Below are 24,741 nucleotides of genomic sequence, written 5' to 3'. Positions count from 1 at the left end.
ACTTTAACTCAGTGAGCCAGTCAAAAGCTCTTAAGACTTAAGCTCGCACCTACAGCTCAGACATTACCCGACACCACTTAGCGCTATTAACGCACCTAGCATATGAGTTGGAAACAGCTCCAGGCACGAAATGAGTCAGAGAACATCCTTCTGTCGTGATTTCTCATGCTCACTGATTCACGCGGTACGCTCACTCTTAAATGTGTGTGTGTGTGTGTGTGTGTGTGTGTGTGTGTGTCAATAGTTTGGCAAAAGTAAAAAGCTGAATTAGAGGACTCTAGTGCACATCTGAGCTCAATTCCTGATAAGTTATAAATAAAAAAAGATGTATGGGAAGAAGCGAGCGGGGGATGACATTCGGGCCAATTTCCAGACAGCTTTTTGAAAGTAAATTGCGTATACTTGGACCATCTGTGTGTCAAGCTATGCGAATGCTGCCACTTTGAGATGTGCAAGTGTTTTCTTCATGACAAAATATGGACATATCAAACATTTTGCTGAATTCACTATGCAATGAGATATAAGCACCAATAATGATGGTTACTTTCTTTCAGCTCTAACTCCTCAAGGCGGTTAGACAGGTGTGTTACAACGCTGGTGTTGACTTGATTCCTCTTTCTCACAGAATTTAAAGTACGTTGACCTACAAAGAAATCAACATTACGTAGAGTTTAATGTGACACTTTCAGATTGGTTTTTGAATTGTTTGTCTCTTTTTCTGTAAAAATGACTGCCCTGATTTGCATGCAGAAGAGTGCACAACTGGAACCAAATGCATGTTTTAAAACACAAGGCAGGCACAGGCATTAACTTTCACTTACGGGAAAGTTGTAAGCTCTCGAATTGAGCTTTTCATCGGGTGATGTCGATCTTTTTCTGTTAATGCCAATGCTAATATGCTAATGTACAGACAGCAATGGTGTTTGGTCACATGTGTTGTTACCAAAAAGAAGGAATGTTATTTTTGCCGTTGTTTGTGACTTGAACACTTTTATTCTGTGTGTTGAAATTTAAATCCCAGTCACGAACTAGGCTATTATAATCCGTAGTTAGCCTAGTTAATTAACGATGTTTCCTCCCAAAAAGAAGAACATTATGAAAGGACAGAGTTTAGCTAAGTAGGAGCTAGCTAATTATGCTACACAACAAAGGCAATCGTGGCTTTCTTTTTTAAGGTTCAACAACAAAACTCTGCATATTTTGCCTCTTTACACATCATGTCCCAAACCACAGCCACCATTCTGGGCAGCGACGCCACAAGTTCCTGCCATCTGGCCCGAAGCCAGTGGAGTAAACATTTCTAGTCTTAAGCCTGATAACTGTAGTGCTTTCTGTAATCGACGGCTGTCCCAACTGATCGTCCGAATAAGCAGTGAATTACTCGCAATGTGAGATAAAGACACAGCTTGTTTGAACTGACCCAGCATAAATGCAGTGATGAGTAAGGCGGTGTTGACTGAGATGCTTTAAAGCACTAAGGGTGTCTTTTCCAACAAGATTAGCATTTATGTCTCACCAACAAATATCCATTTCCAACCAATAAACATGTTTTATATCAATGGCCAAGCGGGCCACTAAGAAAATCGTTTGCTTTGGGATTTCTCAGTAACAATGTGCATTTCACTTTTAGACGAAGACTAACTCTTATTAGAAAAATCTTCACCTACCACTGTTATAAAAACCCCATTTAAGATAAGTAATAATATTCCCACCTGATATATGAAAAGGCTCTGACCCAATGTGTACATTTCACTGGGAACAGTAGAAAAAACCTCCACATTACTTTTAAAATTGGCTGATTTTGGTTCCAATTACTTTTTCTATAGTATAGATTTTTGCAGTATAACTAACAAATGAAAACCCTTTCTGTGTTTGCTCAATGAGAAAACAAATGCAATGTCAATATAGATTAATAAAATGTATAATGTGCATTGTCATAATCTAAATAAACCCCCACTAGCCCACGCATTACAAAATGACAAAAAGCATCCCTGCACTGATCAATATCTTCAATACTTTCTTGACAGTTTCGTCTTTTTCCCTGATATTTGTAATTCTACCCAGACGTCAAGCGTTACGAGGCCTGGAAATGTACACGTTGAAGACTATTTACTCCTCTTCTGACCCCCGATGTCTTTGCCACTGTTCGCTGCAATGTGACACCCTTAAGCTCTGACAGTTTTACCAAGACAAGCCACTCCATGTGAATCTTAACACGGCTGATATTTGGGAGACATTTTTCCCCCGTCTCTAGCTTCCCCCATCTATCTGGTAGCATCCCTCCTTTATGTTTCTTCCTACGTGCCATGGGACTGTACATCTCCAGCCGTTTGAAACCGCTAATCGGGGGTAAAAAAAAAAGAAGAGCTGATAAAACTTTGAAGAGATGTTACCTTGGCAACAAGCCTCCGGTACTAACCTTGTTCAAAGATGTCACTCAAACGGTTAAACTCCCAGCTGCACGGTGACTGCTACAGCTAACACTGGTTTCACGCAGTCCACAATCTCAATAGATGTTTCACAAAATAGAAGTTTGTGGCTTGCAGGGAACTAAAGAGTGTTTAAACAGTAAAGTCTTCTCAGCTTCTTTTAAATTGTTCGCTGGAAGACATAAAAACACTGAGGATCCACTGCTCAAGTCTTTAGAGTAGATAGGAGTGCCCAATAAACCATTACAGTACCATCAGCACCAATTCAGGCCCTATAGAGCAATCACACAACTACTTCTACTCCCATTTAAGTCAAAGAGATCATCAGAGCAGACTGCTAACTCACTGTATCGCTCACACAACGTCATTTCCTACATTGTTTTTTTTAACATAAGAGATATTATAGTTTGTGGACTCCCAAATTGATATTTTTAAAAAATGTTTTACAGACAAAAAAATAAATATATTAAGGACACAACAGCATGATGGGAAGACAACACCACATCACAAAGACATTTTAAATAATAAAAAACGTAAAATAATAATAATAATAATAACAATAACAATAATAATAATAACAATAATAAATAATAATAATAAATAATAACAATAACAATAATAACAATAATAACAATAACAAATAATAATAATAATAATAATAACAATAATAAATAATAACAATAATAAATAATAATAAAAAAATAACAATAATAATTATAATAATAAAAATAATAATAATAACAACAATAAAAATAATAATAATAACAATAATATTATAACAACAACAACAATAATAATTAAATAATAAAAACAATAATTATAATAATAATAAAAAACAATAATAATAATAATAAATAATAATAATAACAATAATAATAAACAATAATAAAAAATAATAATAGTAACAATAATAACAATAATAACAATTAAATAATAATAACAATAATAGTTATAATAAAAAATAATAATAATAGTAACAATAATAATAATAACAACAACAACAACAACAACAATAATAATAAACAGAGGTAAGATAATTGTAATACACCGGTACACCAAAGAACCCTGACATGACGTGCACAATACCAATTTATTCTATATAATCACATTTTAAATAAAGCTAGTATTGTCCAATTTCAGGTTTTGTTTTTTCAACTTGTTCTGGTTTGTCCCAAAAATAAATTGGTTTTTTTTGCAATTGATTTTTAGAAATTTCAAAGTGAGATAACTCCTTGATTGAGCTTCAACAATAAACCCAAAACAATAATTGAATGAGTTTCTAAATGTCACAGAAGCTGTCCTCATTCCTGGCTGCGTCCAGAGCTCGGTGAATGTTAATGATGCATTATTGAACGTGAAATCTTTTAATAAATGTCATTTACTCCGCAATTATTTTCAATTAGTCGAAGTGAGTTGGGATTTGAAGCAAAGAAATCGATACATAAGAGAGATTTATTTATGATGTCATTTGTGTTGTTCACTTATGGACACTGTGGGAGCCCTACTGGCAAACTGACTGGGAGGCAGTTTGCCAGGTGCAGTTTGTTCCCGGAGCACCATCTCTCCTCTGCAATTATAAAACACATAAAGGACCAAATTCTGCTTCTCCAGGAAATCTGGCCACCAGCAGGGACCATATTTGGTATAAATATATTTGATTTTGTATTTGATGCATTACCTTGAAATACTGCACAATAAAAGAAAAGAACATTTTTGCATAACGCATTTGCATCACATTGCCATATCTCAAACCTATCTCCGACGCGTGACCTTTTGGACCGCGCTCGCTAAATGGGATTGCCATGGATACCCGGGATGTGTGGAATTTCTTAATGTCCTTCAATTCCTTGGGGAGGACAGCATGAATGCTAAAATGCTAATAATTACGCATCTTTTAAATACCTCCCTACATTACTCATTATTCTGTATCATTCGTATCATATCATTAGCTCATCTTTTGTAATGCACACAAGCCAACATGTATTTACTGTTGCGCCTGAGGACAAAAGTGTGGAGGGGGGGGGCTGCCACACCCCAAAGCACCCTAATGCCTCCCTACAGCGGTAAACATCTTCTTCAAAGGATTGAAGGATGCAGCGCAAATATGTGCATGACTGCCAAAGCCGATAGAGATGAATACTCTTTAAAAGATGGTGTTTAAACGCACAGGGAACAGCAATCGGGCCGTCAGCACATTTATGCAGCGGCTCACGGGAGGGAACGGTTGATAGAGTGTGTCTGGTGTGTGCGGCCAAACAAACGTGATTTCTTCATGCTACTGACATATTGAAATGGCGTGTTTTTTTAGGGCGGCTCCGTGTGGCTGACACGGCCCACTTACACACTCATCAGCAAGCCCTGCCCTGCTCTGCGCTCTCAGCTGCTTTGTTCCAGCTGATGTCATCTAAACCTCGTCCCTGCAGGGTTGTCTGGGGTAGATAAGACACCCCCCCCCCCACCCTCCACTGGTCCTCTGCAGGAAAAAAAGGGGGCTGCTGCTATGAAGATGGATTACCCAGCTGGTGACACTGGTTCCCTTTCCGCCGAAGCCACTGCAGAGCGCTAATGCAATTAGGGCAATTAATCTTCAACAAAAAGGGGTTCACAGCTTCCTCTTATAATTTCCCCGACTTTCTGTGCAGGTGCATAACTAAACAGACATGCATGTGTACACAAACTGTACATACAAACACAAGGATATTTTCTTGGCTTCATTTATACAGAAAAACAACAAATATAATTAACAAGCAAGAAATATAGCCCTGGTGCTTATCGCACAGCTGATGTGTGAAACCAGGATGTTGTTCGTCTCATCATTTGCAGATATTTGCATCCCAAGCCTGCTTTCATCAGAGTCTTGCAAAACAAGCCAAAGCATGAATACTGAAGGTCAGGAGTTCTCTACCTTTTGTAACTTTAAGCCCAAAAGTATTTATAGAAATCAATCAGGAAAAAAGAACATACTGTAACAAACAAAGGCAGTGTTTGATGCCACTGTCAGCTAGGATTACATGGATACATATTCTGATTCCCCTCAAACATCACTTCCTGACATTATGAATCCAAATTCGGTGTCTTTGAATAGTTTTTCCTACATAAAATGTTGTGTCACTGCATCCGAGGGAATGTTAGATACTGTAACTAGAATTGGTAAACAGGGTTGCCAGGCTGAGGCTTCAAAATGTTGGATATTAAGTAAAAAGATGACGTTTAAAACACCTACAAATTTACCCAAATCAGACTTTTCGTTTTTTGATTTGGCTAACCGATATATCACATCAAAGCTTTGGTTTGATCATTTCTGTAAAAGCCTACTTTTACAAAATACAGTAGGATCCCATTTGTAGGATCCATATTTGGCCATCTGGAAACCAAATGAAATGAGGAGTTCTGACTGGAGTCACAAAATGGTAAAATTATCGTAAATTACGGCACTTTTGGCTATTGATCGCACTTTGAAGAATGATTGTTAAAGGGCTTCAAATGAACTTTAGTTTGATGATTAGATGAGACTTCTTGATCACATTTATACATGCTAGATAAATAGCTTTATAAATTACCCCAGACTTTTTCTTTATTGTGTTTTATTTAATAAAACCACAGGAAAGTACCCTTGCAGACCACAAGAGGGCGCTATGGCAGTCCCCTAGTTAAAAAGTAGCTTTACCTACGGGCAGGAGAGCTATTGTTCGTAAACTGAACACAACTGTGAGCAACTGTTCTCCAGATTAACACAACAGATGCTACACATTATTATTGTGTGGTATACAACACATGGGTTTGTATTTGTGTGTGTCACAGATGCGATAAAGGGAGATAATAGGAAAGAGAGTAAGGGGGAGCTGCAATCAGCACATTCAAAGGCTCTGCTGGCATGTGTTTCCTAACTCTGCAAATAGTCTCTTCACTTCCTAGCTAGCGATACAGTCTGGCATCATGGCCAAACATTTGTTTTTAATGCGATACAGCTGGGACTGTTGAATTTTAATTTCAAATCTGTGCCTCTTTCTTCTTAATTTCGGAGCAGCGGCAGTACAGGTGGTCTGAGCCAAATATCATTTATTTAATGCGAGTTAAAGCATTAAGAAATATTTTTGAACATCAAAGAGACTACCAGAACAAAGACAGAGTTAAAGAAATCCACCCACTAATTGTCCATTATCATGTTTCTCTGAGAGCACCCAATAACTAAATGGCTGCAGTAAAAATCCATCTCACAGTTACAGAAGAATTCCCTTGTTTCTATAATTTAAGAGTATTTATTATCATTAATTAATCACAGTTTTGTGATTCACATCTTGAATCATTCATCTTTTATCACAGTAGTTGGTCATTTTGCGATTTATGGTTGGGAATAAGCAAGAACACCAAAGGACAAGTGCATGCAGTAGTGGGATTTGAGGAAAACAAAGCACCTATTTAGCATTGGGACACGGCCATTTCATTTATCATTCCAGGAGGACGTCTACTCATGTCACACCAGAGACAAATGTGAAATCAATCTGAGCTATGAATTCAAAACAACAGGGAGAAAATGGCCCAGGTGCTGAGAGGTTGAAACGTGTGATGGCATTGACACGGGCCGAATGAAGGGCACCAGCAGCGAAACCACTATGCAAATTCCACGCCACTTTGTTTGACAAGCAACAACACTGCTTTGTATATATGCAAAGGCTGGCAAGACAGTGAGCACACAGAGCCGCTGTCAGAGCAGAGTCATGCTAGAGTGGTGACACCCGATGGATGACCCCTGCCTACAATGAGGCTACAGGGCCAGACTTCACACTTCATTCAGACTGACGCACACACACAGTGAGAAGTTATCTGATGTAGCACACGTCACATCCCAGGGGTCAAATACGGCAAGACACTAAGATCGCCCTCTGTTCCACAGAAACGTGGTGTCAGACATTGAATAATTTCATTTCACCATCCCCGCTGAGTTGGAAAGTTCTTAGCACTTAGACCGAACACGACAAACCTCATAAAATATTACTCATTTAGTCTTCATGCTGTTTTCCCCTTTCCCTGTTCAAACCACATCCGACATAAAAAGATCTCCTCAAGCATCAAGCACAAAGTGACAGGAGGCTTTTGGTGTAACCTCAATACGTTATGATATCCAACAACAATTCGGGCTGTTGGAGATGCTCATCAAAAGCATGCATTTCCTTAAACAGAATACTATGCTATATATGATTTACAGAACACAATTCACCATGGGACATTCCTATTACATGAACAGCATCATTAACCCCTTAACCATCAATGCAGCCAAATCTATGGGACAATTTTGACAGAACAATTAGGCAAGGACCAAGTATTCTGAAGCAGAGTAAGACATATTTCAGCACAAAAAAATGACTGCTTTGGTGGCTATGTGTTGGAAGGTCAGTTTTAAATAGAAATGACATACGTTGGAAGGCTTGGCCGACACTACAACACCACATCGGACAGTTTACTGTAAGAACTACGAGAAAGGATTTAAAAAGGTCCAAACTGTTTTACTTTTTACAGTTTTCAGGTTAACCCTTTCTGGGATAACATCGTAAGCTGTTTAACAGAAGAAGGCTTGGTCACTGTGACGTCGCCAATTGGTTTGTGGACCAGGTTTGAAACCCTGTTTTTGGCCACACTACCATCTTGTTTTTTTAGAAGTCACCATCTTGGATGTTTGGAGTCGCTAACTAGATTTTTTGGAACCAAATCCAACAGAATGCTGAGGGTCTTGTTAGTGAAAGTCTTGTATTTCTAGGACTAATACGAAGGTAGCCAGTACTGAAGACATCCCGTGCTTTACCTTCTTCTCTTTTCATAATAATAATAATTTAAAGTCAACATAATTCTGTAATGCAGACGAATCAAAACTAATGACCAGGCCCATAAACTCATTAGGGAAATGTTTACCAAGGTAATAATCCAATTGAGAAGTAGGGTCATTTTCTCATAGACTTCTATTGAATTACATTTCTTTCTTTTCAAGCCTTTTTCTTTCAAGTCTTCACAAGATGGCACAAACAAACAGATCATAGCAATATAAATACAGAAACACAAAGATGGCTTCCCCTTCAAACTTCCTTTTGCATTCCAGCAACCAGTGGAGTTGCACACGAGATTTGAGTCATTTGACTTTTTCAACACCGAAGTTCACCCATGCCAGAAAGATGGGGATGATCTTATTGGTATTCAATTGGTAAGTGCTGCTTATTTCGAGGTAATGGTGCATTGCATTGCAGCAAACGTTTTGCCAGTCAACCCTGCTTCCTTTGGGGGAGTCCCACGTTTGACACTCCTGCTGTGTCGCCGAACTGGCCCAAACAAGGCTGGCTATGTTTTTCCACACAGTGCTTTCGATTGTTTGAACAGATAAAGTTGCCATTCATTCCAGTGGTAGCTGTACAATACACCTTGTGGCAGTGAACATAATGTCATTGAGAAAAAAAGTAAACTTTCCCTCCGTAATGTACGTTATATAACCTCGTGAAAAGACTAATTGAATTACGTTGGCAGTGAAGATGCATTTCTTCATACAATATTAGAGTCTCGTCCAATTCTGCAACCAGCTGGGGGAAACATCACACAGAAGATGACTTAATCTGAACGTTAAATATTCAAATGGGAACAAAACATCTGGAAGGAGCGAGTGTTGTCTAGCAAAAGATGTATGTCTGTATTAATGCAGACGAACACGGCCACCGGGGATGCCTACTTGGCTTAAAGTAATGAGAACACGCGAGGAGGAGCCAAAGCCTCACGGTGGGGTAGAAGAAGAACAAAGTGTGTAAATGTCGTGTTACCTGTTACTTTCTCGCAGTGGTTCGTTGCCCTTCCGCCAAGAGATCACACCCCAAGGAGACATCTTTGGCTTGCACTCAATGAGCACATCTCCTCCAACCTTCACCAGCGTCTGGCTCTTCAGTTGGTTGTGAGAGAAATCTGGGGCAACAGCTGAGACAAGAGCAGCAAATTAACAACTTTATTTTACTCCTACAAATGATCTCTGACGATGTATCTGATATACAATTCAAGAATTCAGAATCTGAGTAATTGGTGATCAAAAAGCTAATAACAAAGCCTATAATTAATGGTGTTCGGTTGAAGAGATTATAACTCTATAATTATCCCCAGTGGAGACAGACATGTCTTGTTCTTCAGTTCATCACTAAATGATCCTTTCGTAAACAGTCAGGTTCAGGAATAAAGTCATGGTTTTGTTAAAATGTTTCTACTGGGTAAGAGTCAACAAAATAAGGTGGGTTTAGATGGATGGGTCAAACAAATACAGCACTTTTGACCAGGAGACAGACGTTTGTCAACTTTGAGTGACTATTATGTTGACACGTTTGCCTTTATTTGATATAGGACGGCCACAAATAGACAGGATATCGGAAGTGCAAAGGGATAAACTACAGGAAAGTTGATTGGGTAGCGTCCATATTGTACAAAAATGTAGCTTTTATTCAGTAACCTGACCCTGACCCTAACCCTAACCCTCATTCATGATCTTTTCCTGAACCCTAACAATACGTCTGTTGCCTAAACCTGTCAATCAACGACTGCTTCACAACAATACCACATTTACATTACATTTAGCTGATGCTTTTATCCAAATTGTCTTTCAATAAGTGCATTAAACCAGAAAGACACAAACTCAGATCAATAAGAAAGGTACTGTACATTTGCTCCAATTAACTGCTGTTGCATTACGTTCAAGTGCTCAATTGCATTTCTATTTTTTTCAATGTTTACAGGGGAACCACGTGGGTTTTCCGTTTGGGACTAAATATATGTAGACTCGCTGCTGTCCTGATGTCAATGGGGAACTCATTCCACCATTTTGGAGTGAGGATAGCGAACACGCTTGCTTTAGTTGAGGGGTAACTGGGTCCAGCTCAGAGGGATGGAGTAGCAAGGCGATGCAGAGTGAAGTGAACATGCATACAATTGTTGTATTGAGTTATGAAGACATGCTAATCTTTTGCCATTAGTAGAAGGTCATTTAGGAAATGCAATATGAGAACCCACCTATGTGGTCCCATGGGTTGTAGGACTTGCTTTTCCCCCTCTGTAAACCATTTAAAAGAAAAATACCCTTTCAAAAAGCTTTACGACTTTCCAAAACTTAAGTTTGACCCCTCTGCTTTGTTGGGACAGATGTCTTTCAGCGACATGATCAAGACTAGACGTGTTGGAAGATGAATAGTGAGTTAGAACTGCTGCTGTAGTCAGGAGTACAGAGTGACAGTCCTGACAGGGCAGATGGGCGAGGCTGGTGGACAGAGCAGCGCTGGCATACATCACTGTCAGCCGGACGCATTCATCTTATAATTAATGCTTTTCAATTAGCGGCCACTAAGAGAGAGGCCGTAGGTCATCCGGTAGATATTGAGCAGAAGACGGAGCAAACCTGAGAACAAATATGGACAAAAGTACGCAGGTGCACACATGTCTTTGCAAACAGACACACACACACACACACACACACACACACATAAACTAATGCCTTACCTATAATTCGGAGCTCTGCGTTGGAGTACACCTCGCCGTGCTTGTTCCCGGCCACACATTGGTACATTCCCGTGTCGGACAGGGTCAGGCGACTGATTGTCAATGCTCCGTTGGCCACCTGTATGCGCTCCTATGGACACAGAGAGACATGCCTTTTAAAAAATGTCCCAGCGTTCATCTACATAAAAAAACAGCCATCCAGCGGGCCAGAGAATTATGGTCTGGATGTGACGGACGTGGCAATAAATCTAGGTTTTCATCACTAATGGAGGGAAAGGCTTGGGTGGATGGAGGCAGGCTAGCAGAAAATGACCCTAATCAATCTGCATGTTTATGAGAGTGAAATAAAACCATGCCCTATTTATATCTCCGACTGCACCACAGGGGCTGTTTCCCCTTTAGCAGGAGGAGGGGATAAGAGGGTAAGGAATATCGTAACATCTGAGGTATAATGCATTGTGAAAATTGCTTTTCTGATAGGTATGCCCCACACATACTAAGCGATGTATACACGGTCAACCTGCACCTCCTCTTCATCTGTTTGGACCCTTTTTTCGCCCGCCTGCGGGATAAATCTAGCACGTCACTGAGCCATCAAATTAAGATCTATTTAAGGATGGCTGGGCCTGATGAACTGGTTGGATCGCTGCATCTGTTGGACATATAATCCTCAATATAAGTTTATCTCTTTTCACTCAACTCCTCCACTACAGCATTAAGTCCTTGAGCAGTTTTCATACATCCCTATGCAGGCGTGTCAGGTTCTGCCCTTCATCTCGTGTCTTTTCCTCGGGCACACCCATAATGTCATTACAGCCCCTTTCCATAGGCTTGAACTCCAGTCGCGGGGGATTAAGGTACTGTCACATGAAAAGAAAGACTGTCTTCACAAAGATCACAAACTAATCCTGTGTTTGAGCAGGTTGTGCCTAAATTTCCATAATGCTCGGGATGTGCGGGGGCGAATATCCCTGCTGGCAAGGGAGAGGCAAATGGTGGCGTACATCAGTCTGTGCATGGAAAGCAGTCCCGTTTATGGCTGCTATTAATTAAGCATGACGTTCCTCTCAAATCAGCAGTTTTTCATGCCGGGGACCTGGGGGGACCATCTGCACGCCTTATGCTGAAGGAGAATGATTGGCAATGTCATTTGCCAACAACGCTGGGTTGATTTTGTCTGATATAAAGATGCGGAAAGGATGAGAAAGATTGTCAGGATGAAGGGATGACTTTTATGGTTCAGAAAAAGGGTTAGTCTAGTGTCTTGCTTATGATTGCTGGCAGCAGTTATTCTCCTACTAATTACTGGAAGCCTTTGTGGGATAATTTCCCAGCTGTAAAGTTGAAATGAAAACTTACTTTTTCATCAAATCAAATCAAGAAACCTCCACTAATGAGGATCCAAGCAAATGTATGTTTTAAAAAAAAGAAGCTACAAATGAGCAACGTGAATTTGAGCTTGACCTGCCAAGTTTTATGTTCCTAAGATAATTTGTGCTCACTGTGAACGAAATCAGCTATTGACAGATGTATGACGCCTCTACGGTACATGCCTGCCTGTGTAAGAAAGAACTGCACGACCTCAGCTCGACAGCGGCTGTGCAATAGCAAAAACAAAAAGCTCAGCCTGTTTGCTCCACTTGAGCTTGAATTAACAGGGGAATCAGTGGAAAGTGATGCAGTGGACTGCCTGTAGAATTACATCAGCCACAGCGGTGGTATCAGTGCTGAGATCTTTTCTTTCCATTTGTATTATAGCAAGACCACAGTGTCCAAACCCTCTGTTACTGCATTCACATTGCAGATGGATCACTCCGGGATCAAAGTATTAAAGTCTGACATGTATTCATAATAATCAAGCAGAGTAATTATAATTATGAATGATTAAGTTAATTGTGTTGTGTATTGTTAATGTGAATATGAGTCATTGAATGGTTGTTTTTTTTAGAGCGTATCTTAAAAAGGACATTGTGAAAACTCACTTCCCCAATTCTTGTGCACCCACATTGGGGTATTGGATCATCTAGCAACCCAAAACACTGTAATATAGGACTATTTTGTGTTTGTTCTGTGGGCTGCCGATCAGAAAAATTGGATTCAACAAGCCATTTAAATGTTCCCCTTCCTCTGTCACATGAAAGCCTATAAGGATGTGCAACCCCCTCTGCTTATACGCATTTAGATGGATAATATTTACTTATCAAACCCATACAAGTCTTAATTTATGGATGCAACTTGTTTTTTGTTTTGCAATATGTCCTGTTTTCATTATATCGTAGGGAAAGGAATGTGTGGGCCACCCTTCTCTCCGTATTGGAATATGGTGATGTTATTTATAGAGACGCTCCCGTCCCCCACCTTAAACTTCTAGACGCTGTCAATCACTCAGCGCTCAGATTTATTGCTGTCGACCCACATGGCATCGGCATTGTGTTTTATATTAGGTGGTGGGCTGCCTCTCTATCAGGCTACATCAGCACTTTTATCTATTCATCTAGAAAAGGACTACTTCAAAAATGACCACCTTATTTATCGGTGCCTTAGACAGCGACTGCTTCTCAGAACCAGCTCGATATGTTCCTGCAGCAAAATCTAACCTTGGGAAAACAGCTTTCAGGTGTTTTAGCCTCAGTGTGTGGTGTGTTTAATAGGATTGTGTGCATGTCAATGGTCTGCAAAGGCTAAAATCCCTGTTTAATCTCCCCCTCACACACATTCCCCTCCTCGAAACGCCTCCATTGGACTCCTTTGCCTACTTCCACAAGATAGTGACATCAGAACGTAACACTCGGGCTTCAATTGGCCAGCACTCCCACACATAGTACATGATAGGCTAAGGGGCGGGACATCTCTAAGCGTTTGACATTTCACAACAGATTGCTAACCAATCAGAGCAGACTGGGCTCACAATACATGAATTACCTTTAATTTGCCTCCGTATTGTATTGGAGTAAAAGTAATACATACGTTAGCATCAGTAGAACAATTGTAGGATGCTTTTCATCGTCCATTCGTGAACTCCGAACTCTTCACCACTACAACAGGAATAACCTCAGTTCAAGTACAGTGTTGCAGGCCCTCTGTATGGCGGTCCCACACTAATTTAAATGGACTCAATCCTGTTTCACGCTGGAGTTTCTCTTTAATTGCATATCCACTTAAACCTGAGGCTACTGTCAATAACGCAGCAGAGAGAGCGAGGTGCTTTCCATGAAAACAGCCACGTGAAAAGAAGCATCCCAATAAAGTACTGCTATTCAGACCCAGGGCAGTTTAATAAAGCATCGCATAGGAAAGCATGATTCTCATAATCTATAAGGGTATGTGAAATATGAAGCAGCATGTCCAACAAAGAGTGAACTGATTGTAAAACCAGTCTGAGAGCTACTATTTTTAGAGCGAAACAGTAGAAATAGTGGGGGGTTGTTAAATATTTTAAATGACTGACATTGAATAATTGAATGCACATATACCCAGCTATATATATAATGACTCCCTGGGCATGCACTGCACTGTATAGCCAATTTTCCGATAGTGCAGCTAACTTTAGTTTAGTTTTTTCTTACTCAATTTTCTGTTGTCTAACTTATAAAAGTGTCAGCAGAGGTAAACCCAGCTATACAGTCAGAAAGGTCTCAATTGATTCGCTGTAGTAAATAACAACAAATGGTGCATCCTCTTCCCACTGCCGCGTATATCATTGACCTTTCCCTCTTCCACTCATTAAGCCACTGTGGTTAATGGTCGCATTTGGAACAATGCAACACCTTTGGTAATCAATCCACTCACCCATGCATTCTGAATATGTCCATTAATTATATTTATGTTGACGGGAAAAACTGCTGCACAGAAATCAACAGAGTCATTGTTATCTTTAATCACACATGCACTCAGACGCATTCTGAAACCAGATGGCTGAGTGTGGTGAGATAAATGTGTAATTCCTCCTGTGTTTGATTTTATTCAAATGCAATCAGAATTGAAGGAAAGGAAAAGGAGTACGGTCAATTTAACTGAGTAAAATAATAGAAATATGTATATATAATGTTGCACGGTGCGTTAGAAGAAGAGTGTCTCCAATATTTTAGTTTATAAGGACACTACGGGCGAAACAGAAAAACAAACGAGACAAAAAAATGTTTGTATTATAAAGTTTCTGAACGTGTTTGTTATCTCAAGTCTTATTAAATATGTTTTTATGAATCACTTTGGAGGAGTCCAGGAAAACGTGAGCATGTTTGGTTTACTTTGTGAAAATTCTGTGTCAAAGTTTGTAACAGAGGACATTTACAATGCTGTTGGCATGACGAACAGTAAGTGGAGATTTTCTTTTAAAGAAAACTGCTTTTCATGTCATGTATTGTAAAATGATCTTTAAATGACATGAATTAAGTTTCCAGATTTTCTTTGAATTGTTTTAGGCCACCAGTGCCTTTATTGAAATGACAGAAAGGGGGGACACATGCAGCAAATGGTCCCAGACTGGATTCAAACCCAGGTCCCACACATGGGGAGCAAGCCCCAGTATATGGGCCACCAGCTCTACCAAGTGAACCAAATGGTCACCCCTGATATTTTAAATACCATCTAAGGCCAACTTGTGTTGCATTAAGGATAAATATACACAATTAAATCAAGAAAGTTAGTAAAATTAACGTCTTCATTTGTATTGTTGACGTTTTTCTTTCTTGAGTACAGCCCAAACTCTCACTAGTGTATTACATATCATGTTTCGGCCTCTAGTGTCATGGCTCCACTCACAGAGGAGAAACAAACCTTTTTTTGAATATTTAAAACCAGATGGGGAGTCCAACGAACACAAGAGTGTTACTTTCAGAAAGGTTTTGATAAAACTGTTAGCCCTTGGCTGAACAGATTGTTGATTACTCTTGCCTGATAGCGAGCCAAATGTGTTTTTTATGAGGAGGAGGCTTTGCTGAGCAGAGGGTTGCCTCTGGTGAAATAACGACAGACTGGGTTCATTCAAATGGATGTAGGTGGTCTTTCTGTAAAGTCAAGAAATCCGTTTTAATTTTATAAGTGGCTTATTGTTAAAAAAAACAAGGAAAAAGTATTTTGTGTTTGCTGTTTAGATGGTGATGACATGCAGTCTATAGTTATACAGTATGTGAACAATACCAAACTGTATGTGTTGACTATATGCATGCACATTTACCTGCACAAAGGACACCAGCATCTTTTTGGTGAACACAGTTGTGGGATCCTATGCCCGAATGAACACAGTCCTTCAGTGATGTCTCGTTCCCTGAACACCGAAGGTCATCTAACCAAATTGGTCCAGAGCAACATTCAAGTCCTGATCGATATCCTCTGGTGTGTTTGTCGCCTTTTTTGCATAATGAAGCAAATTAACATAATGCCTGTTTATTTATCAGGTGCAAGCTGTGCCGCAGTGTCCAATCAATCTTTCCCAAACAACCTGGCGAAAGGATCCAATATTATAATCCAATATGATGGAGGAATATTAAATCAGACTTGTACAAGATGTACTGTTTGGAGCCACAATCGGCTCATCATTGTGCCCATAATGGGATTTCAGAGGGGGCTGGAATGAAAGCAGGATATACAGTGTTTGTATAGAGAATCTTACTTTTTCATATTTGGTGGCACAGGATTAATAACCGCACTTGGCCAAGAAAGATTTAACAGACGATTAGAGAAGCTCTTACATCACTTACTGGGCCTGTTTAGTGTCTTATCGCCACAAATGCACAGAGCAATTCCTTTGAAATAAATGGTGTTTTGCCAAAACAAAAAAACCTAATGCATTGCCACACAGGAGGCACCCAGTTGTAATGAAAAAGACAATAATGAATGGTAATTAGTCTTGAGCAAACAACACAATAAAGCTTTGAAATTACACTTAGTCGCATTCTTCATTCAGCGGCAGCAAAAAGCATCTCTTCCAAAGTGCCGTCCTAACCTTGGAAGAGGAGCTCTATCTCTGATCTAAAGACACGCTAGCGCTCTGCAGATCTCTTACCTCCACAGGCTCCAGGTTCTCTCCGTTTTTCATCCACCTGTAAGAAGGCTTTGGCTTCCCGGTGGCTTTACACTCCCACACCATCGCGTCATCGATGAGCTTCTGGACATCTTGGGGTTTCTCGATGAGATGAGGTGGTGCTGAAAATCGGAGAAAATGTTGGTCACATTGTTTATGTACATATCTAAGTCACTGTTGATGATTACCATGTGCTTAGAGCAATCAACATAGGGGGAGCTGTTTGTATTTCTTTTCAACTTGGGTCTGTCGTGTTGCAGACTTACTGCATGTCTTACAAAGAAATGCACGTTTTTTACTTGCAATATTTTAAACTTGCACCTTACATGTTCAGTCTCATGTGTATTGTATGTCTTTACTGGGACATGGTTTAATGTTCAAAAAGCTCTTTATTTTTCTCATACTGCCCGTGCTGCAGCACCTCTTTTCACGCTCTGTCTGAAAGCAGAGCTGCTCTGATTGGTTTAGCTGGCAGGCTCTGCTGTAAACTGTCAACTTTCCTGTCGTTTGTTATAATGTTTTTCATGCATGTAGATGGTCTGCTAAGGTTAAAATCTCAAAGTTCCCACCAGAGGGAGTTTCTCTCCCACACACTCCCCCCTGAAACGTCTTCATTGGACTCCTTTGTTTACTTCATCATAATGACATCACTATGCAACACTTGCTCTTCTATGCTCCAACACATTGTGCTTGATAGGCTAAGTGGCGGGATATCTCTTAATTCAATCACAACAGAGCCAGCCAGCTAACCAATCAGAGCAGACTGGGCTCTGGTTTCAGACAGAGGGTGAAAAGGGGTGCGGCAGCCCAGGCAGTATGAGAAAAATAAAGAGCTTTTCGTACATTAAAGCATGGAGACATGTCCCAGGAGAGACAGAAAATAGAAATGTTGTACATAGTATGTCTTCTTTAACGTGTGATATCACCAAAGATCTCCTTTGAATGTTTACAGCGCAAAATAGAAAGCCTATATCCATAAGGGTGGCTACTGCTGCCACACAAGCCCTCCATTCAATACAGAGTAAATGATGGTATAATTACACAGGAGAACAATTGATTATTTGCTATGTCATGAGTTCAAGGCTAGTTAATGATTACGCAAAAAAAGAAAGTGGTACATAAACTAGATAAGTGTGTGTGGTGGTCTGCACATTCAGGATGATGTGTAGGTCACGCTACCATCACCTTATATCACACAAGGCCAGTGGCAGGACAAGAGTAATGGCTGACCGTGTTTTTCCATTCCGCCCATCTCACCCGATGCCACTCTCAAGGACTGACCTTTGTGGAGGCTTTTCAGCAACAGCACAAATCCTGCTCTAATTGGCATTTTGCTATACAGTATACTGCCTTTGAGTATAGCAGGACATTCAATAACTGCAAATACATCACCGCACTATCTCTGTGCATTACATCTTCAGCACGTGTAAGCCACAATACAGTATTAGTGTGTGGTTGTGCGATAAGCGAAGCCGGATGAATAAAAAAAGAGTAGGATGCAAAGAACAGAGGGGGGGTATTGCACAGATTCAACATCAAAGTCTTTGTGGTGTCAGAGAGGTATTTGTATTTGTGGACCATGTGCAGTACTAAGATCTGTTTGGAAGCAGAGGCGGCGGCACGAGGTTGGCTTGGGTCATTAGCATTTAACTCCGGTGTGCTGTTGCCATCTGTACTTAACAGTAGAAAGGGTTACAGTTTCCTTTGGTAGATACACGTAACTGGTGCTTTGTTATTTTTCCTGCTACATAAAAGCACCCCTGGTTTCCGAGAAGTTATATTCTCACAACACTGTGTTGTCAATACCTTGTCAAGGGAAATGTATTCTTTGTTTTTGGAGCTTCATAAATGCGTTTAAGGTCCTCAGAAGTCCGTAGGGTTGGACGTATTGGTCACCAAGAAGATCTCTTTTTATCTTTCCTAGAAACCACACATCTATTGTGACCAGTATTTTCTTGTGTGTAACTTCAATAACATAGTACATGGACTTTTATATGCCAAACCATTTTCATTCACCGAATCTCTCCGTGTAGTTATCTTTTGTTCATTCAAATTCACATCATTACGACGTGTTTCAAACTGCCATCGTAATCTGGTAAACAAATATATTTCCCTTACAACATAATTGAGGATGCAGTTGAGCTAGATGGGAATATCTTAGGAGGCAGGGTTGAGAAATAAGCATAAGAAACATGTTTTGTAAAATAAATGGCAGCTTTTTCTTTATTATGTGGGAAATATCACTGAGCAGATTTGCGGTATTTCACGAAATAAAAACCCACTTATCAACCTTGATCAGAAATGACCAGAAGTGATGAAGGAGATTAATATGGGACACAAAGGAAAAGGAAATGTTTTCTCATTTGAAACCATTTTCAGCTTTAATAGTGGCCCCTATAGAAGTCTTTGAGGTATCCCAGCCTGAAGGAACGGAGGGTAGAAAGTCGCTCTATGAGACTCCTCCATCAGAAGTCATTTAGCATCACATCCATTCATTCCAGCGCGGTCCTCCATCAGAGTCTATCTGAGCCGCCCCACCCACTGCACCCTCGCTCCATTGTTGTCGTTTGTGTGTGTTTTCTCCCCGCTGACAGGGTCACTCGCTCTATCCCTCACCCGCCGCGCACGTATCGACTCTCAGTCAACGCCTACCAAATGAAAGCCGGCATCCCATCTCTGTCTGCACCGGGCCGAAGGGCACACACAATCAGAGCAAACATCAAGTGGTCAAAGCCCAAAGGAAAGATGGGAATGTCGCGTTAACAGTGGAATCAGTGTGAGATAATGCAGCGGAGAGTCTGCAGGGATGTGAATATAAACAGGGGAATCCAACCTGTCACCGCCTCACATTTCCTTTCCCGCAGAAGCCCATTCCTTCACTATTTCTCCTTTTATTGGAACCCTTTTTTTAAATAACACACCATATATTGATGAAGAATGACTGAGGGCACCAAAGAGACATTAGGTACACAGGTAAAGAAGTCATCGCTTCTCCACAAAATACTATTCTCTTATGAAACTTAGATTAATTTGAACTACTTTATTTTATAAATGAAATATCTATTATCTGTTTTTACTAAACTTCTTAATCGAGCTAAATAAACATTTTTAAAGTATTTTTTATGACGAACAGTGCAACTTATAACAAGGTAAATAATAATTAAAAAATACAGTACAATAACAAAATATATAAATAACATATATATATGTTATTTATATATATGTTATTTATATATATATATATTTAATTATATATATATATATATATATATATATATATAATTAAATTCAAATAAAATAAATAATGAATTAAGCCATTAGTTTAAAATGTAGATATATCTGCTCATTTAAAATGGCGGAAGTCATAATTTACACCATCCCTCCAATTTAAAAAATCTGAAAAATAATCTGCTCTTACCAAACTACAACTCCCATTCCATTTATTTTATAAACCATTTTTCTAAAAGACGTCTCTGTATTTAAGTGAACATCTTAATCCAGCAAATTATATTTTAATTCATGTTTCTATTTAGAACAGTGCATCCTATTTATATTTATATATATATATATATATATATATAAAAACATGAATTGAATACACAGGAAACAAGATAAATACAAATTAAAGAAATACATATATACATAAATACAAAATATAATTGGTAACTTTCAGTCTTTTCTTTGGTTTGTAATATTTTTAATATAAATATGTTATATTTTATAAATAAAAATAAGTAAAAAAATATATATTTTGCCCGATTCAGATGTTTGATAAAATAAAGCGGCATCTGATAGATATATAATTGAGTGTATAAAATAAAATACTTTAATGCTGGTTGGAGTTTTTATATCTTAACAAAAAATCAAATTTCAATCGAGAAAAAAAGGAAGTGGCAGTGAACATCTAATTGATTTATTACTTGATTTGCAGAACACTCACAAATAGCATACTGCACTGGGATTCAGAGGCACATTGTAAGTGTGACAATGCTTCAGAGTGACCACAGTGCCACCACAGAGCAACACCTTCATCCCCCTCTCCGCTGCGGCTCGCTCCGATGCACAAGAGATACCCCTTATCGATCCCCCATTGGCTTACACTGCTGACAAATGTCTCAAAGGCTTAATTCAAAGGGAGTTCAAAATAAGATTACTGATTTTTATCACCTGGCTGCAGACGGCAGGAGGGAGACAGGGAGATAGAGAGGGATACTCAAAACACATCATAAATGAGTGAGGAGCCGCAGCACAAAGGGACAAATGAAGCCTTAGTGCTTCACAGCGTGCTCTGCTTTCAGGACTGCTGTAAATCATCGCAAATTGTTTAATGCGCCAAATTAGTTATTTTTTCAGACAGCTTTACACAGCAGGACTTGAAGGAGAGAAGGACAATCTGAGAGTTGTGGAGGTGGGGGTGAGGGTGGGGGAGATGAATCCATAGATTGCGTAAGGAGCAAGTTAACAGATCAGTCCTGCTTAAAATATTGAGGCACTGCTGTATCCATTTATTCATGACCATGCCACTGGTTTCCAGGCTACTAACAGCTATGTATCTGCTGCTCACATTGATTATCTATAAAGTATTCAGAGATAAAGTAGGATTGATGATAAGTTTGGGTTTATAGTGTTATTCAAATATGAATCTTATGCTCAATAACAATTCTGGCTTCAGATATGCAGTCTCGGTACCAACATTATAATACAAACTGTTTGCTGTGGTTGGATTTGGACTTCCATATTATGATTATTTATAATATTTCTTATTTTATTATTATTTATTATCACGTTTCTTTTTACTGTTGATTGTTGTAATGGTATTATATTCCAGTTCATTTGTTTAATGCCCTGACGAAAGATGATGATTTCAAATGATAAACAGTATTTATTATAGCCATTTCTTCACTTCCCTGATGGTGCATTTTCAGTATCTGGAATTAATTGGCAGTACTTCTACAATGTAAACCTCACAGGTGTAAATACAGGTCTATCAGCAACAATGAGGGAACGTATCAACCCACTTCCTGTTTATCCAGATGCTTCTGCGCAGATTATGTCCCTGACATATGTGCCACTGGCTGGTGTATAGTACATTTAACGACTTTGATCTCCCGTCAAGTTGGATGTCAATCATGGTGCCATCTGGCGGAACCCAATACAAGGCTCACCAACAAGGTCGTATCCAAGGGCTGAGCCTCATCCGCATCACTCCTTTAATCTGGATCAAAATATTAAAGGCATCATGGCTGACGGACTTTAATCATTTTGATGTGCCGTTAAAACGAGCCTCCTTCCTCGTGAACGTCACACGAGGCTCTGTTTTATAAGGCTGGTACTGTCGGCTTCTGCTGCCTTTTAGTGTGAGCCGCTCTGACAGATGTGGTGCATGCTGGTCAAATATTCATGGATGTCAGGATCACCTACCATAGAAAGAGAGCTTCCCTTTCACTGTGTTCATCCCCCTGGAGTTCTCTGCCACGCACTCGTACGTGCCCGCGTCTTCCTGCTGGAAATACGGGATCTCCAGGACGCCGCTGGCTTTCCTCATGTCCACTTTCCTAGGGAAGGGTACACCGTCCACTCTTCTCCAGTTTATGGATGGTACCGGGCTGAGGGAAGAGACATGGAGACGTTAAACTGCTTCAGATTTTGCGAACGACTCCTTCTGGTGGATACATTTTGTGCAGATCCTGAAGATTAAAGGGTTTGACACCAGGTATCACATACATTATACTTTGTTTATATTTTATGCTGCAGAAAAGTGCTAAAATAAGAGCTGATTATCAGAAACCAACTAAAAAGCATGTATTACCTCACATAGCCTCACATTTAGACATATAATCAACTTCAGAAATGCACAATTAATGCAAAACAAAGGTGTCTAATAGTCAAAATAGTTCACATGTATTAGTTAAAATATACGAGGCACTTCATATTCCAAAACAAAATGAATAATATGTGCATTTGAAGTTGAAAATATAAAGCTAAAAATGCTCAATTAAGGTGTTAAGGTCATTGTGACAGCCCCAGCCTGACTCCTCCAAGTGGTGCGTTACCTACGAATGACCCTTTTTGTATTTGAAGGCGACACGTCATTGGGAGCACCTGGTCGATCGAAGAGTGTCTCAGGCTCTCTCTCTTTGCTGGTCTACTCCTTCCTGAGTGCAGCTACCTGTTTTCGTCACTTGTTCAGCACTGTTTTTGTTTTTGACATACAACTTCTTTGTCCTTGTTTAGTTATAATAAAGACATTTAATTTACCAGTACCTCGTGTGTTTTCCCATTCTGTTGTCATGAAGAACCGGACCATTACAACAGGAACCCCAGATATTTGGGAGCAGATTGTGTACAAATGTTTAATGGCAAACATTCCTGAACTAATTACTATCAGAAAAACAAAATAAAATCCATTAACTTTACAAATCTCTCTTGATTTGCAATATTTAGGCTGTTTTAAGGATTGACTTTGAGTTCAAATGAATACTCCTACACCATAGCAACCTCAACATATTATTTATACCTTAAGTTTAGCGGCTTCCTGTAGGATTTCAGAAATCTACGCTTCAGTAAATCTTCCAAAACCCGATGATTTCACTGAATATTTTTACACCAACTTGTGCCCTTTTATAGATGCACAGCCTATCTTGAAACACACGAGGGTTGCACCAACGCAGTGAAACACATGAAATAAATATCCAAGCATTCTTCTGGTAATATTTCTGCTTTGAGTGAGCATACTGAGGCTGAAAAAGGAGTGGGCTTACTTTCCCAGAGCGAAGCACTCCAGCTTTACGGTGGATCCTTTGGCAACATGAACAACCTCTGGAAACTGAACCTCAATCTTTGGCTCGTATTCACCCATCACACCTGAAAGAGAAATGCAAATGAGCGTCGGTGTTCAGTGCAAAAAGTCGTACTTTGTATTTGTAACTCCAGTTTAGCAAAAGAAGAAAAACCATCTAAATAAAAACAGTAGCTGTGGCTTCTGCAGCGCTACTGAAAACCCTTTTCAAGTAAAGCCGTCTTTTCACAAGATGTGTTTTTCTCAACTTCCAACATAAACTGAGCAGCAGACACACTCAGCTCTGTCAAAGTAATGAGAAAAAGAAAGCAAAACACAGCTCTCCAGTGGACATGCAACACGCTGATGTTGAATTTAAAAACACAACTTTGAGAATTCATGGACGGTTTTGAGCCCTTACATTCAGATGAGTTTCATCTTGGTGTAGTGCTAACAGCTACAAACAAGAAAACGGGGGCCCATAAAATCCCCCTGGGTCCCGCCACTGTGTCTACAAAGCATCTCCTTCTTGGTCGGGGGAGGCAGCTCTGGTGGATTATAAAATTGCTGTTGTGCATACTAAAAACAAAAAGGATAAAAGGAGAAGACGGGAATGTGTATCTGTGGTATTCAAAAAGTACCGCAGTAGTGTTGCAAATCATTCGAAAAGCACACGTATTTTTTAACTTAGAGAAACCTTAAAATAAAGAAGTTTCACCCCAACTTCCACCCTTAATTTCATCCCAGATTATTACTATAGATTGCATGGCAGTGAATAGGAAACAAAGGGAAGGAACTGACACATTTTTCTATCAAAGTCCAGCAGTGGCTCAGTCAGTAGGGGCTTGGACTGGGAATCGTAGGGTCGCCGGTTCAAGTCCCCGAACAGATTTGAAACATGGAAAGTGGACTGCTACTTGGAGAGGTCCCAGTTCACCTCCTAGGCCCTGCTGTGGTGCCCTTGAGCAAGGCACCGGTGCACAATAGCTGCCCACTGCTCCTAG

At 39.7% G+C, this 24,741-nt stretch overlaps 1 protein-coding gene across 1 annotated transcript in view; it reads right to left on the bottom strand.

Moving 5' to 3' along the window:
- Positions 1–24,741, bottom strand: part of cntn4 (contactin 4) — a 144,130-nt gene that overhangs the window by 33,830 nt on the left and 85,559 nt on the right. The window contains exons 7-11 of the mRNA XM_063910286.1: positions 23,721–23,823; positions 22,381–22,565; positions 16,942–17,081; positions 10,938–11,067; positions 9,227–9,377 (exon numbers count right to left, since the gene is read on the bottom strand). Coding sequence (XP_063766356.1) covers positions 9,227–9,377; positions 10,938–11,067; positions 16,942–17,081; positions 22,381–22,565; positions 23,721–23,823 — 709 coding nt within the window. The remainder of the gene's footprint in view (positions 1–9,226; positions 9,378–10,937; positions 11,068–16,941; positions 17,082–22,380; positions 22,566–23,720; positions 23,824–24,741) is intronic.

The sequence above is a fragment of the Eleginops maclovinus genome, chromosome 20 (assembly GCF_036324505.1).
Source record: "Eleginops maclovinus isolate JMC-PN-2008 ecotype Puerto Natales chromosome 20, JC_Emac_rtc_rv5, whole genome shotgun sequence".
Lineage (NCBI taxonomy): Eukaryota > Metazoa > Chordata > Actinopteri > Perciformes > Eleginopidae > Eleginops > Eleginops maclovinus.
This window is presented reverse-complemented; position numbering and strand designations above follow the sequence as displayed.